The sequence below is a fragment of the Varroa destructor genome, unplaced genomic scaffold, assembly GCF_002443255.2.
Source record: "Varroa destructor unplaced genomic scaffold, Vdes_3.0 BEIS01000004.1, whole genome shotgun sequence".
NCBI classification, from domain to species: Eukaryota; Metazoa; Arthropoda; class Arachnida; order Mesostigmata; family Varroidae; genus Varroa; species Varroa destructor.
Genome location: NW_019211457.1, coordinates 6,468,908 through 6,481,512, shown reverse-complemented (window position 1 = coordinate 6,481,512; position 12,605 = coordinate 6,468,908). Strand labels below are relative to the sequence as shown.

General features: G+C 43.5%; 1 protein-coding gene across 1 annotated transcript; it reads right to left on the bottom strand.

Moving 5' to 3' along the window:
• Positions 1–4,375: 4,375 nt before the first annotated feature.
• On the bottom strand, positions 4,376–11,365 carry LOC111248835 (uncharacterized). The gene is made up of 3 exons (XM_022801833.2): positions 10,837–11,365; positions 6,313–6,551; positions 4,376–6,107 (listed from the first exon to the last, which is right to left on the bottom strand). The coding sequence occupies exons 2-3, from the start codon at positions 6,458–6,460 to the stop codon at positions 5,788–5,790; spliced, it is 468 nt and encodes a 155-aa protein (XP_022657568.2). The 5' UTR covers positions 6,461–6,551; positions 10,837–11,365; the 3' UTR covers positions 4,376–5,787.
• Positions 11,366–12,605: the final 1,240 nt, after the last annotated feature.

Below are 12,605 nucleotides of genomic sequence, written 5' to 3'. Positions count from 1 at the left end.
GGTGTAGGAACCTGCAAGGCTTTGCTCTGGCATCATTTACGCGGCCCATCTGCTTCCTGCCTTAGTCGCGGTCAAACAGCCAATCTAATCGCCTGATAAGCGGTTGCCTTGCTGGCCAGTGACGGCTGCAGGTGACAGTGCTACTGTAAAGAAAGAAATTCTACAAAAAGGAAAATGCGGAGGGGCATAGCAGATAGTTGACCCTCGTCGAACTGTCCGACAAGGCCGGCATGGCAACGACGTCCCGCCCGAATGAGGATAGATACTACCTTACTACTACAGATTACCGGTTAGGAAGCCGGTAGAAAATAACATCCCTGTAAATACTTGAAGTTCGAAACATTCGTTTTTAAGACTTGCGGAGTTAAATTACCGACAACAATTTGTTTTTGATGCTCTAAATCGATGCTGGTTATTGAAGTTAAGATAACGCTAGACGTTAATAATGATTTTGGCAAAATACCAAAAAAAGAAACAGTTATATTCACTGTCGATGACTCTTGAATAAGTGTACATGAAATGCATGAAAAAACAGCTTATCAGGTCTTGTTAATTAGACATATATTTTTTTTTTGTGAAAATGATGAAAGTTACTTTGTGTTTTCGTTTTTTTTTTTATCTGATAGACGTAACTATACTTAGCCTGTAAGATTTAGCTCATTTGAATTCACATAGGTCTCCATTAGCGCTATGCCTTCGGAATCGCCAGCAACTCATATGGCAGATCATACCCATGACCAAGTAGCAACTCAAGGACGCACCTATGTCTAATATTAGGCCTTTTTTTAAGACCGAAACTGTCTGATATACCTGGACTGTCTTAATCGTTTCTAGTGATTAATGCAGGTCATGACACTGATGAGCATGTGCATTTCGTGAAATCAATGATAGCTGGTCATGAGTTGTCCATCTGGAGGACGCAGACGAGGTACCCGGAATTGTAGGCTTCCGTTGCCGGATGCCGGATGCATACAAATGCAATCTTCATGTCGTAAACTTTTTAACAAAATAAATCACGATTACTGTTATTAAAGTACGCAATACGAAAACATAACAAATGACTTAAACATTAGTATGTTTTTGTGTTTATATCAAATAGTATTTTTGCACGGATTACGATTGGGTACCAAGGTGTTAATCCGAGATTTTTATTTCCGAAAGATTATATTTGTTGTATATATATACATAAATATAATAAATTAGTATTTGCAAATCGAAATGAGCTGAAGTGCCTATAAATACTTTAATACGCATCGCACCAACTGATTCACTTTAGCGAAGGTATTAGGCCACTGAATATATTTTGTTTGAGCCCTCGATTCTTCGAAGTTTCTTTACAACAATGATACCACCAATGTCATTAACCCAGATTAGCCCTGGTCCACATTATAGTCCTGTAACTAACCTTTTGTGAAAATCGCTTGTTTCACGACCCGCTTATCAATCTCGACAACCATTTATCGTGTTAGCTTTCAAGCTTTTTCATTCTTTCCCTGCAGAGGAAAAGGTTTTTCGTGATCGTGTGGCACGAAGCAACGAGCTGTGCTCGTTTCCCAACTCCTCTCGGACCTTAATTTTGAAGGAAGTTTCTACCACATAAAGAAGGGCAGACGTTGACCAAATCGAGTACATCCGTGAACAGGTTTGAAAGAAGATAATTGTGGGTTTGTGGTAGTGATGCTACGGCCGCGGCTGCTGCTGCTGCTGTTTTTCAAGTGGTGCCCCACATAACGGCCACGGTGACAACCTGAGCAAAAATTGACTTTTTGTTGTTAGCTTTTTGTTTTTCTGGAGGAATAAGGGATCTGGTAGCTTGGTTGGGTTTGGCACGGCCTGGGTGTGGCACTACCAGGAAGCTCGAGCAGGGAAGGAAACGTACTGCGCCATTAGAGCAAAACGGAAGTCGCAGAATCCGGGTGTGCGGTTCCCCAGGGCGACTTTCTAGCTCCCCTTAAAAACGCCTTGGCCTCTGCAGTGTCCGAGCAAGGCCCCTGAAGGTCCCAGGTCCATATGAGGTGGGAGACTTATTTCCGGCCCGGTCGACGCGTCTGCTGGTGACGGAAAACGCTGACGAGTTTAGGCAGACGGGCTCCAATGAGATAGAGTGCTGGTACGCGACGAGTAGGCCACTCTATGATGGCAGAAGGAGACAGAACCCCGATGCACATTATGTACAATATGCATGCTTGAACAGCCAGCTGGCTCCAGTGTGTAGACTTGTCATATATGGAGCCTCACAAAGGTATTGCAGGCGGTCTCGAACTAGGAAACGGGAGAGCTTGTGCAACAACGGATAAAAGCGCGTAACAAGGTTCGTTATTAAGTGCCGCTTATGCCTACCTAGTTATTTAGCCCGCTGTGGCACACAAACACACCTTTTCTACGGGACGGTATGATACTGGAAATTTTTTTACGGATCGGCAACCCTACCGGCTACACTAGGGCAGACCAAATTAATTAATGCATCAACAAGTTAAGGGGCAATAAATGGAAATGTTTCTTTTGCTGGATCCATCTGTCTCTTGCTGACTCCATAGTATTCTGTCAAAGTGCGTTGTATTTCGGGGCATCGGTGGTGCTCACAAAACGAATCCTGGACTCAACGTGGAGGGGTCGTAAAGAAATTTTTTTTTTGCATGTTTTCACCAGCAATTCATTGAAGCAATTACCTATCGTTCGCGACGTTAAGTAAATACTGCTTTACGTATATATATTTAGCTGATTATAGAATGTCGTGCCGATTTGTGTGCTTATTATTGCTGTTCTTATTATTACTTCTATTAATAATGTGTCGGGTGTAACTCAGAAGTAGTACGCGTGACATTACAAGGAGGCTTATTCAAGCTTTCCCGACAATGAACTAAACATTTTTTAGCTTTTGTTTAATTAATATAAAAAATATTTACAACACAACGAACTATATGTATTCGCAATAAAAAAAAAAACAACAATACAAACTTTTTGTGATCGTCAGTCCTTCGTGAGCGTTTTTACAAAATATATATACGACAACTAAACAAAATGTATGACCCACAATTCCCATATTGTGTGTCCATGAGGCGAGGCCAACCAAATGAGGTAATAATACTAAATATGATTAGTTTCATATTCATATTTAAGGCACTCAATGAAACTGTATTAAAAGTAATTATAAGCATTATTTTTACTATATATACATAATTATAAAATAATTATAAATATTATGAGCAGATGAACCCGCGAGCTTTTCCCGTGTCTGTTTTGCCGCCGATTTATCTGCCCTGTTAATTTTACACCCCACCTAACAGACTATAATCGATTATACTATTGCAGTTACCCTTATTTTTTTTTATGATAAACACATCTTTTGATATTTTGGCATTTTTGACCTGACGACTGATCAACTTTTTGATTCAGCCCATCGAGAAACGTTTTCCCTATGTAGGGTGCCAGTGCCGCCCAGGCAAACAAGCTACTACAATCAGTTCTGGTCTCTCTCACGCTGAAGTATTAATCTGAATTGTAAAAGATACACGATTCTATGTGCGGCTCCGCTCCAATGATCTGCCAAAAATCAGCCCGATCTGATTAAGGAGTCGACTAAACGGACACAGAATTCAGGTGGTATATAGATAAGTGTGAACAACATACACAGTTATATATTTAATCAATTTATATGCATACCCGTATCCGGAGTGGGATATGCAACTTTGGACAAATTGATAAAAGCTATTCTCGAACTAAATAAGAACTATTATGAAAAATCCAAGTTACTGACTTGCGTCTTAAGTTAAAGCCGTAATCGGTGTGAATGGATGAATAAATATGACCGTTAGGAATGGCATTTTTAAAAAATATAGCAAAAGTTCGTTGAGATATCTTTCTTTGAAATAATTCATAAGAAAAAATCCAGATTTAGGTGCCCCATGCTGTATATATATATATATATATATATATATATATATATATATATATATATATATATATATACTCACATATATGTGTAACGGACACCGAAATATTAATGATTTTACTTTTGCTTGCGATTCGAAGAAATCTTCGAAACTTTTTTCATCGCTAACTTTTATTTATATCGCTAACATCGCCAACCCCTTTAGCATTAACTTGTTCCCCGTCATTTTATTCCCAAGATATGGTTTTTACCCATAAGCGTTACAAGTAGCAATAACAAGCTCCCAGCAGCTGGTTGTACATCAGCGCTTAGGAGCCGTATAATACTGCGGATTCAGGACGACGTCTTTTTTTACCTTTTTGAGTCCCACGGTTGGTTAACTCTTTCAAGTCTTGAAACTTCATTGCTCGTGAAGTCTATCCAGGCAGTGCAGTTTTGTTTTATTGTGGTATAAACTTCCCCAAAACTCAGTACACCTAGTCACTGACAAAAGGACGTCCATCTGAATTTAGTGAGAAAGTTCTATCTGGGTTGAGTGTTGTCTGCGTAGTCCTGAAGCAGTTAGATACATCGAGCATTATTCAAGACAAATGTCATATCAATTTTGTTTCGCAGCAGATGGTATAAATAACAATCGTTTATATTCCACGTAATTGGCATAGAAGTGTATATATTCCATTTATATAGCGTCGTTTAATGTTACACTGATATCAAAAATAATATAAAACTCCCACGTCTCGCTAGCGTACTATGTGTAATGCTTTATACAAATAAAAGCACGTTTGGTACGATCGAAGCCTTACAAAAATAGTGGATCTCTGGCAAGTTATGAAGGAGGCGTTTCCAGCAGTGCCCTTGCACCTCGAATATGGTTTTGTGTCAGTAAAGTTTGCTGTGTACGAAATTCTTTACTATGTTGTCTGGAATTATTATTCAAGTCCTTATTAGGCGGTAATCTATTATAATCACACTGCATGTAACTGCTAGACCGAGTAAAAAGCGCTTTCTGCGAAAAGTTCCTAAACTACCCATGCACCCAGCCATATTTTTCAGGCATAGCGGTTCAACAATACTTCTCTTAGTTACTCTACGCTAAATTTTAAACTGTATTATCCTTATTAAAAACTTGTTAATTCATCTATCAGACTCGTTCCGTAAACACGTGGTGATATAAAACCACTATCAATTTCTTGATTATTACGTAACGTTGTTTTATTCAAGTCTACTGAGACTACTGAGAACAGCGGGTAGGAACCTCAATCTCACGGTGAACGAGATGGGAGCTACCCAAACGGGCGATAGTAGTGGGAAGATTGAAGGCAACTTTCCGGACCTGTACCTCATGCTGAAACTCGATGGTACGCTGACTGTTGGCCTGAAGGCAGGCAAAGGCAACGGACTGCTTTTCACTGCTAACTTGGTGGAGACTCTGTTTGCAGGTGGAGATGGGTTTAAGGGAGAAGCAGATCTTGCTGGCAAGAGAGATCATCTTGGTCTCTAGGGCGATGGAGTTCATGCTCCTGACGGCGGACCCAACGCTGCTCGAACATAAGAGCATCCTGTTGCTGAATAATCTGCTTCTCTTGGTATTTCTTAGAAATATCGATCTGAAGGGCGCCACGGGGATAGATAGCTTCAGGGCAGGACCATTCACCCGCTATTTGCTTGTGCTCTCCGCTAGTGAGATCGAAGGCTCGGACGAAGTGTTCTTCGCGCTTAAAGTTGCATCCGCGGGGACCAGTAAGTTCGCCAGTGTGCTTGTTGACCCTTCTGCTGATGGTTGGCGACCTTAATCTTGAAGTCCTTGCCGTCGTAGACAATGCGCAGACGTTTGTCGTGGACCCTGATAACAAGGGTGTCCTGGCCCGTTTCGTGCTCCTCGACGTGGAAGGTGATCATGTGTTTACTCTTGTCAGCGTACTGGCGAACATGGGCCTCTGTGGTGGAAACGTTAATGTCGGTTTGATTGACGCGGACCTTGAACTGGCCCCGCTAGACAGAAGGAGTGAGCTTAAGAAGCGTAATGTCGCGAAGAAGAACCTCGATCTCAGTCTCAGAATTCTCACCATCGTCTTTTTCCGACTAACAATAGTGGACGCGGAGTTCTTGTTGTTGTCGCGGGCAATGACATATTTCTCACCCTGCTTCATTTCGCTGAGGTTAATAGTTACGTTGTCGAAAGTATGAAGCTTCTGGCCATTGTAGACACAGATGGCTGTAAAAGAAAGCGACAAAATAAAAGAGAAGCAAAATTGGTCAAGTGAGTGAGGTGGAAAAGTTCGAAGCTTGGAATTTCCACAGGTATCAGATTTAATATTACTCATAAGTAACATCAGTATTAAGGAAGACCCATCTACCAACTTATAGATACTAGTACAGTCATGCCAAATAAATATAATTTAAAACTCTTGCACACTTACGCTCGGAGCAGTCGTTTTTGAAGAAAAAATCAACTTGCTCTTTAATGGACCACATGGTGTTAGGGCGGAAAGCTATAGGGAAAGTGATGCGCTCGAAGCGAAGCTCTTCATAGTCGGAGGTACGGATGGTAAAACTGGTTCTACGCATATGGGAATAACTTTCAGAGTAGACAAGGACACCCTGGAGCCTATTCTCTTGAGTATTGATCTTCTCAGGCTCATACGTGGCGTGAAGGTTCCTGTAAAAGCGGACCTTTAGAGCTTCGCGTGCTTTGTCAAAAACGTTAGCAAGACCCCCATGAACTACCTGGGGAAGCTAAATGTCAAAGTGGACCTGATTTAGAGCAGCCTTGTGATACCGGGCGATCTCGCAGGCGTTGGACATTTCCGACATCTGCTTTATTTTGTCCTCTTCGCACTGGCGGTAGAACCAGGGTTTCTGTTGGATGGAAAGCTTCATGAGGTACTTCTGCTCTTCGGACTTGGTCATTTTGACCTTGCCAGTGTACTGCTGCTTGCCAGTTAACTGAGTCGCCAGTTTAGCGATGAAGCCGAGAACACAACGCTGTTCCTGCTCGCGGACTTCAGTTCTGAAGGGCTGGGGACCCTTGGTGAAAGCGGCGATGACTTGACTTTCAAAATTAATGGGCGTGTCTTCGACGTTCATCTTAATCTCACTGAACTTAGCCTGCTTGGACAGAGTGGAGCCAGCGATGATGTGACCGGAAACAGCGAATTGCTGCTTCTCCTGACCATTAGCGACGATGACGTACTCAAGGGAGCGAACCTGAGTGCTGTTTTTGTTCATCTTCTGATGCTGCTCATCATCGATCTGGGACCAATATTTTTCGGCCTGCTTGACGATGCGCTCAGTGACCTGCTGGAGCTTTTCAGTCTTAGGCTTGCGGCCGGTGATCTTCTCATATTACTAATCGTAAGCCACCATACGCATGTATTCGGGAAAAGTCTGCTCTCTAGCGAGCTGCTCCTCAGAGCGATGCTCCTGTGTCTGAATGCGGTTTTTAAGGAGGTTACCGATGCGGAAAAACATCTTAATTTCCTCAACGACCTTCTCGCAATTCTGCTCAAAATGAGCAACCCAGGTGCGGGGAACAAACCATTCATTAACGATTCTTTTAACGAGGGCGGCCATAACATCAGTCTCACCACCGGTGATGCAGGCGCGGAGAAAGTTGACAAAATGGTTCTCCCTCATGGATATTCCCCGAACATGAAGGGGCATGCCCAATGTCTGGTTAAAGATGTGATCGTAGACGAACGGCTTCTGCTGAGTTTTGATAGTGGTGAACTGCTCGAAAAGTGGCGTCTTAACAGGGCGGATAAGGAGAGCCTCAGTCTTGAAGGTTATAGCACGAGTTTTATGGAAGAAGACATTCCTGAGACGGGGACGTACCGTGATACCAACAGTACTTGTTTGATGAGTGTATTGGACAACGGCGTCTATGGGCAGGTTGAAATAGGTCTGCTCAACAGCACGGACCCCGTAAGCGAAACGGATCTGTTGGAAAGGGTTGATAGTTGAGGCATTATGGACAGAGGTGTGGTAGATTTTGGGTTGGATAAGACCAGAGAAAGCAGCGATAGAAGGGTACATTCTAGGCTCGCCTTTCTCGACGTCGAAACGGGTCTGAAGATTTTTGGGAGAAACAGAGACAACAATTGGTTCGCGGTTGGAAAGGATGATGGGAAGGCCGTTAACACTGGGGGAAACTCGGACGTAAGTGCGGGACGTAACAATGCAGACATAACGGAAAATCTTATCGGCATCCTGCTCGCGGATCATGTTGATGGCGTGCTCACCGGCATACTTGGCGACATTACTAATGTACCCATTGTCGATAGGAAGGTAGAACCCGTTGCCGAAGATGTTGCCGAAAGCAACAGCGCGGAATTGCTCGTTTTCTTTTTCAGTGTTAAACTGCATGGTCTGCTCGATGAGCTCAGTCATCTGTTTAATAGACCAGTCAACAGAATAGACGCGAGCGTCACGGTGATGATGCTGCATGATGCTCTCAACGATCTTCTTCATGCCCACCCTTAAGAAGGATGAAATTGTCGAGGTTTTCGATGCCCTTGGAAATAAAACCGAAATAAGCAAGGGTGGAGGCGAAGGGACCCTTGTTGATAGCAAGGACACTATAGAAAAAGCGGGGAACAGCAGAAACGTTAGACTGAGTAAGCTTCCATTGAACCTTAACACCAAACTGGGCAAGAGGAGAGTAGTAGGTGTAAATACCCATTTTGGAGCGGTGTCCACCAAAAGTGTATCGGGGAAGAGCGCTAAGGACGTTCTGGATACGTCGGGCATACTGCCTCATGCAGCGCAGGGTGGAGTTCGCAAGAGAGTGAAGGGCGGAATAAACGTGAGAAGCAACTTCGTAATCCTTCTCGTGGCCGACCTCAATGACCATATGACCGACAGTAGCTTCAGTGGGTTGGGTGGCAAGAAGGACAGAAAGGGCTGCGATACGGATCTCGTAATCTTCTTCCTGGTTGAAGTAGATCCCCTGAACGATGGGCTGAGTAGCGGCGCCGTGCTTCTAGGTGGCGTAGTGAAGAGACTAGATGGCAACTTGATGGACGAGCTGCTTGTACTCGGAAATATCCTCGTCTTGTTCACCCCTGATTGTCCTCTCAAGTTGGACCTCAATTTCCTTCTCGCCGTAGATATAAGGGACAAGAGTCTTGATCGACTCACAGTGAGACAGACGACCAAGAGTCTGGATGTAGACTATTTGCTGGGCGTATTCCTGAGTGCCCTAAAGCTGGCCGCGGAGGGTGTCGACAAGCTGCTTGTACTCCTCCTCACCGCAGTACTCAGAATACTCTTTGCCAGCACCAATATAGTTCTGCTGCTGCTCCATTTGCCATTGACGGCTTTGGAGGTTGGCGCAGCTGCCACTAACGACCTCCCCAAAAGCAATGCAGGCAGTAGTGAAGACGGTACGCTGCTTTTGGAATCTCTGGTCGGTGCATGATTTTAGTGGTAGGTCTGACAATGTTCTTTTAACGAGCCTCAAAAGTGTGGACAGTCTCCACAGTCGACAATATTTGCTGCTGGATGAGGCCGACGAGAAACTCGGCGCCATCATTAGAGCCGGAAAGACCAATGACGTCGATGAAGACCTTGCGCTGAACCTGCTCGAGCTCGGAACCCCTGTTGCCGACGGCAGGTTAGCCAAGAACCCCCCAAAGGGCCTGAAGTCCTGGCTTATCAAGTTGACTAAGAGCCATGATGAGCTGAACGATCTTGTCACTAGTCTGTCGCCTAAGCTCGATGTTATCCGAAACGATAATCTCAGACAGGGCCTTAGTCATGTGGATTATGTGTTCCTTAAGCAAATAACCGCTCTTGACCTTGTTGTATAGACTGAAGTATTTGAGATCAAATTTGTGGCCCTCAGGGAAGTGGTAGGTACTATCATTGTAATGCTTTGTAGCTTCCTGCTCCAATCAGCTCTGAGAAATGGGCCACTACTTAACAAGACTGAGCTTGACAACGGATATAGTCTTAGTTTGTTGGCGACAGAAGAAGAGGAAAAATCTTCCTGTCGAGAGCGTGAGTCTTCTCGATAACGGTGTACTTGCCGCCCTAAATGACACTCATGTTATAGCCATACGTCCTATAAGCTTGAACGAGATCCTTCTTAGGCTGAAATGCGACAGGGAAACCCTCAGGAATGGGCACCTACCAGGCGAAGTTCTCAGGTTGCATGTTGGAGTTGACTTGTTCGAGTTTATGGGTGCGGCAAATATTCTGACAACCATGCTGATCATGACCGTTCTGGAAGAAGCGGCCATCACGACCGATCTGGTTCATGTAGTTCCTGCTCTTAGTCATGTTAAGCTGATCGCGTTGATCGTAGCCAGACAGAACCTCGTAAGTGGTCTCAAAGTTACCATTGATTCCCTGCTGGTGGCGCTGGTAGACGATTGGTTGGCCGCCCTCACTTCCGTATCCACTGTGATTACCCTGCTCATCCTAGTACATGAATGGGTGCTTTTCATCCTAGTGCTCAGGCTTGGCTACAGTGCAGATGGCAGCAATGCCACGATAAATGTTAATGATCTCCTCAGGCATGCTCTGGGGCGCCCTCAGCACCTGCGCGACGTTGTCCTGATACTTAATGAAAACCGGACCGTACTTCTCAAAGATCTCCTCAGTACTATAATGGACACCCTCGACGTGATGGTTTTCAATGTCCTCCACCTCCTTTTCGAAGGACCCAGACGTGATGTGGCTTAGAAGGAAGCCAAAAGTCTTGTCTTTACTTTGCTCCTTGTGGACCTGAACGGTAAGGACACCGTGTTTCTCAAGGCCAGCATACCGGGAAGACTGATGGGCAAGGCCGGTAGCGACCATAGAATGATAGTTATAGAGGTACTAGAGCTCGCGTGGTAAGATTTTAAATATCGCTGTCTTATACGAACTATATGTAGTTGAACAGAACGATGTTATAAAATACTCTGGCAAATGACGAGCGTTAAATACGGGCTACTTACCATCGGGGATGCCGTGGAGTCCAGCATGATGGGCAGGTACGGAACACAAGGAAATGGACGTTAGGTCATGGCATTAAATGTTAGCTTGAATATTTGCATTTGAAAGCTAAACAGCAGAAGTGATTACTTGCGTAACTAGCTAATACTGTTTCTGGACATAAAATGTATAACCTGTTTTATGAGATACAAGAAAAAAATGGAGATCCAGCTTGACTGACTGAAGCCAATGTCCTATCTGTTTTGATGTTAGATAGTTCGGGCTGATAGACTATCTCTTATGGAGTCGCTCGCCTTTGAGGTAAAAACTCAGAAATATTTTGTGATAAGACGTATTCATATCACCGATCCACCCGTTACATCGCAATACTCTGGTTAACCTCGCATTATTCTTTGGTCCATCACACCGTATTTCAGGACTCAAGCTGGTCAACTAGTTACATTTGCTTCAAGCGTACTAAAAGAGTTACGAATAGGAATGAAATAAACAGAAACCATAACTCAGGCTCTGGGGGTCAAATCTCCGATATGACATGCCACTCACCGGCGGCTCAAAAGCAAACCAAATCTCATGTTGAACTGTGTAATCTACGTCGGGGCGTAGAATACACCTATGGCGATCTTATACCACTGGCGGCCTTTTATACTTGACGCTGCGACTCTCCGCAAGATCCCGCTGTCCTAGACGACGTATCATGGATGTTCCGTATGCTTGATGGCAAACGCTGATAATGCGTTCTTATATCGCCAATGACAATTGCAGCTCCGCTATTAACACTAGTAGGATGTCTTAATAGGACGCATCGATAGGCCAATAAAGGTCATGTGATTGATCTCATACCAGACCCATTCGACATGACCGTGTTGATCTAACAAAAGCATACGTTCATAAGATGGGTAAAGCTTTATTACTGTTCCACAAATTCTAGTGGTACAATTCGATTGAAAATAATGGCAGTCATTATTTTAAAGCATAATAAGAAACGCGTTCACACCTGGGTATTCTAGGACCCCGGTTCGGCCTATCAGTCACACCTCAGCTCTGCCTCCCGTCGGTGTTAGATTGCATTGAACAAAATTTTACACGTGTGAATGGCAAAACGTGTCCGAAAATCACGAATATCTCTAGCCACATACTAAAAGAATAATGCTAAAAATTTTTTTATTGATATCCAATAATAATAATAATAAAAAGTAATAACGAATCTAAAGTATTTTCCGGTTATATTAACTAGATTAAAAGCATCGAGCTTTCTACAATTGTCAAATTTTTGAGTCAAATAAATTCTGAGTCCAATGTTACCACAAAAGGTAACACAAAAAGTCCACTAAGGCCTTGTCCTATCTTGCACTTACTCCAGCCAATGGACACGTTGAGGTTTTAACACTTGAAGCTCTCTGTAAGAGTAATTTGTGGTTCATAGGAATTTGCCGTCTCGTTCCTAATCTTATGAGGGCTTAACTTCGATTTATGCCTTAAACCTAAACATATTTTTTTTTAACCCTAAGGCTGGAATTTCGTAGAGCATTGTTGTCTTTAACATAGTGCAGTCTCTTAGTGCGTGCAGCAGGGGGGGGGGGGGGGTTGAAACGGTGGATACTATATACGGGTATGTAGCATAATGAATAGAGCCTGTTTAAGGCCGTTGTTCCTCATGAAACACGTTAACCCGTTATGTAACCCATTGCGGAAAACTGCGACATCTATGTCGCAGTCTACATATATATATATATATATATATATATATATATATATGTAGAGTTACTATTTA

Bases quoted from the DNA above. Each gene is read 5' to 3' on its own strand.
- LOC111248835 (XM_022801833.2), bottom strand. From the start codon at position 6,460: ATGCGTAGAACCAGTTTTACCATCCGTACCTCCGACTATGAAGAGCTT. The intron at 6,108-6,312 runs GTAAGTGTGCAA...TTTCTTTTACAG, and splicing joins CAAAAACGACTGCTCCGAGC to CCATCTGTGTCTACAATGGC.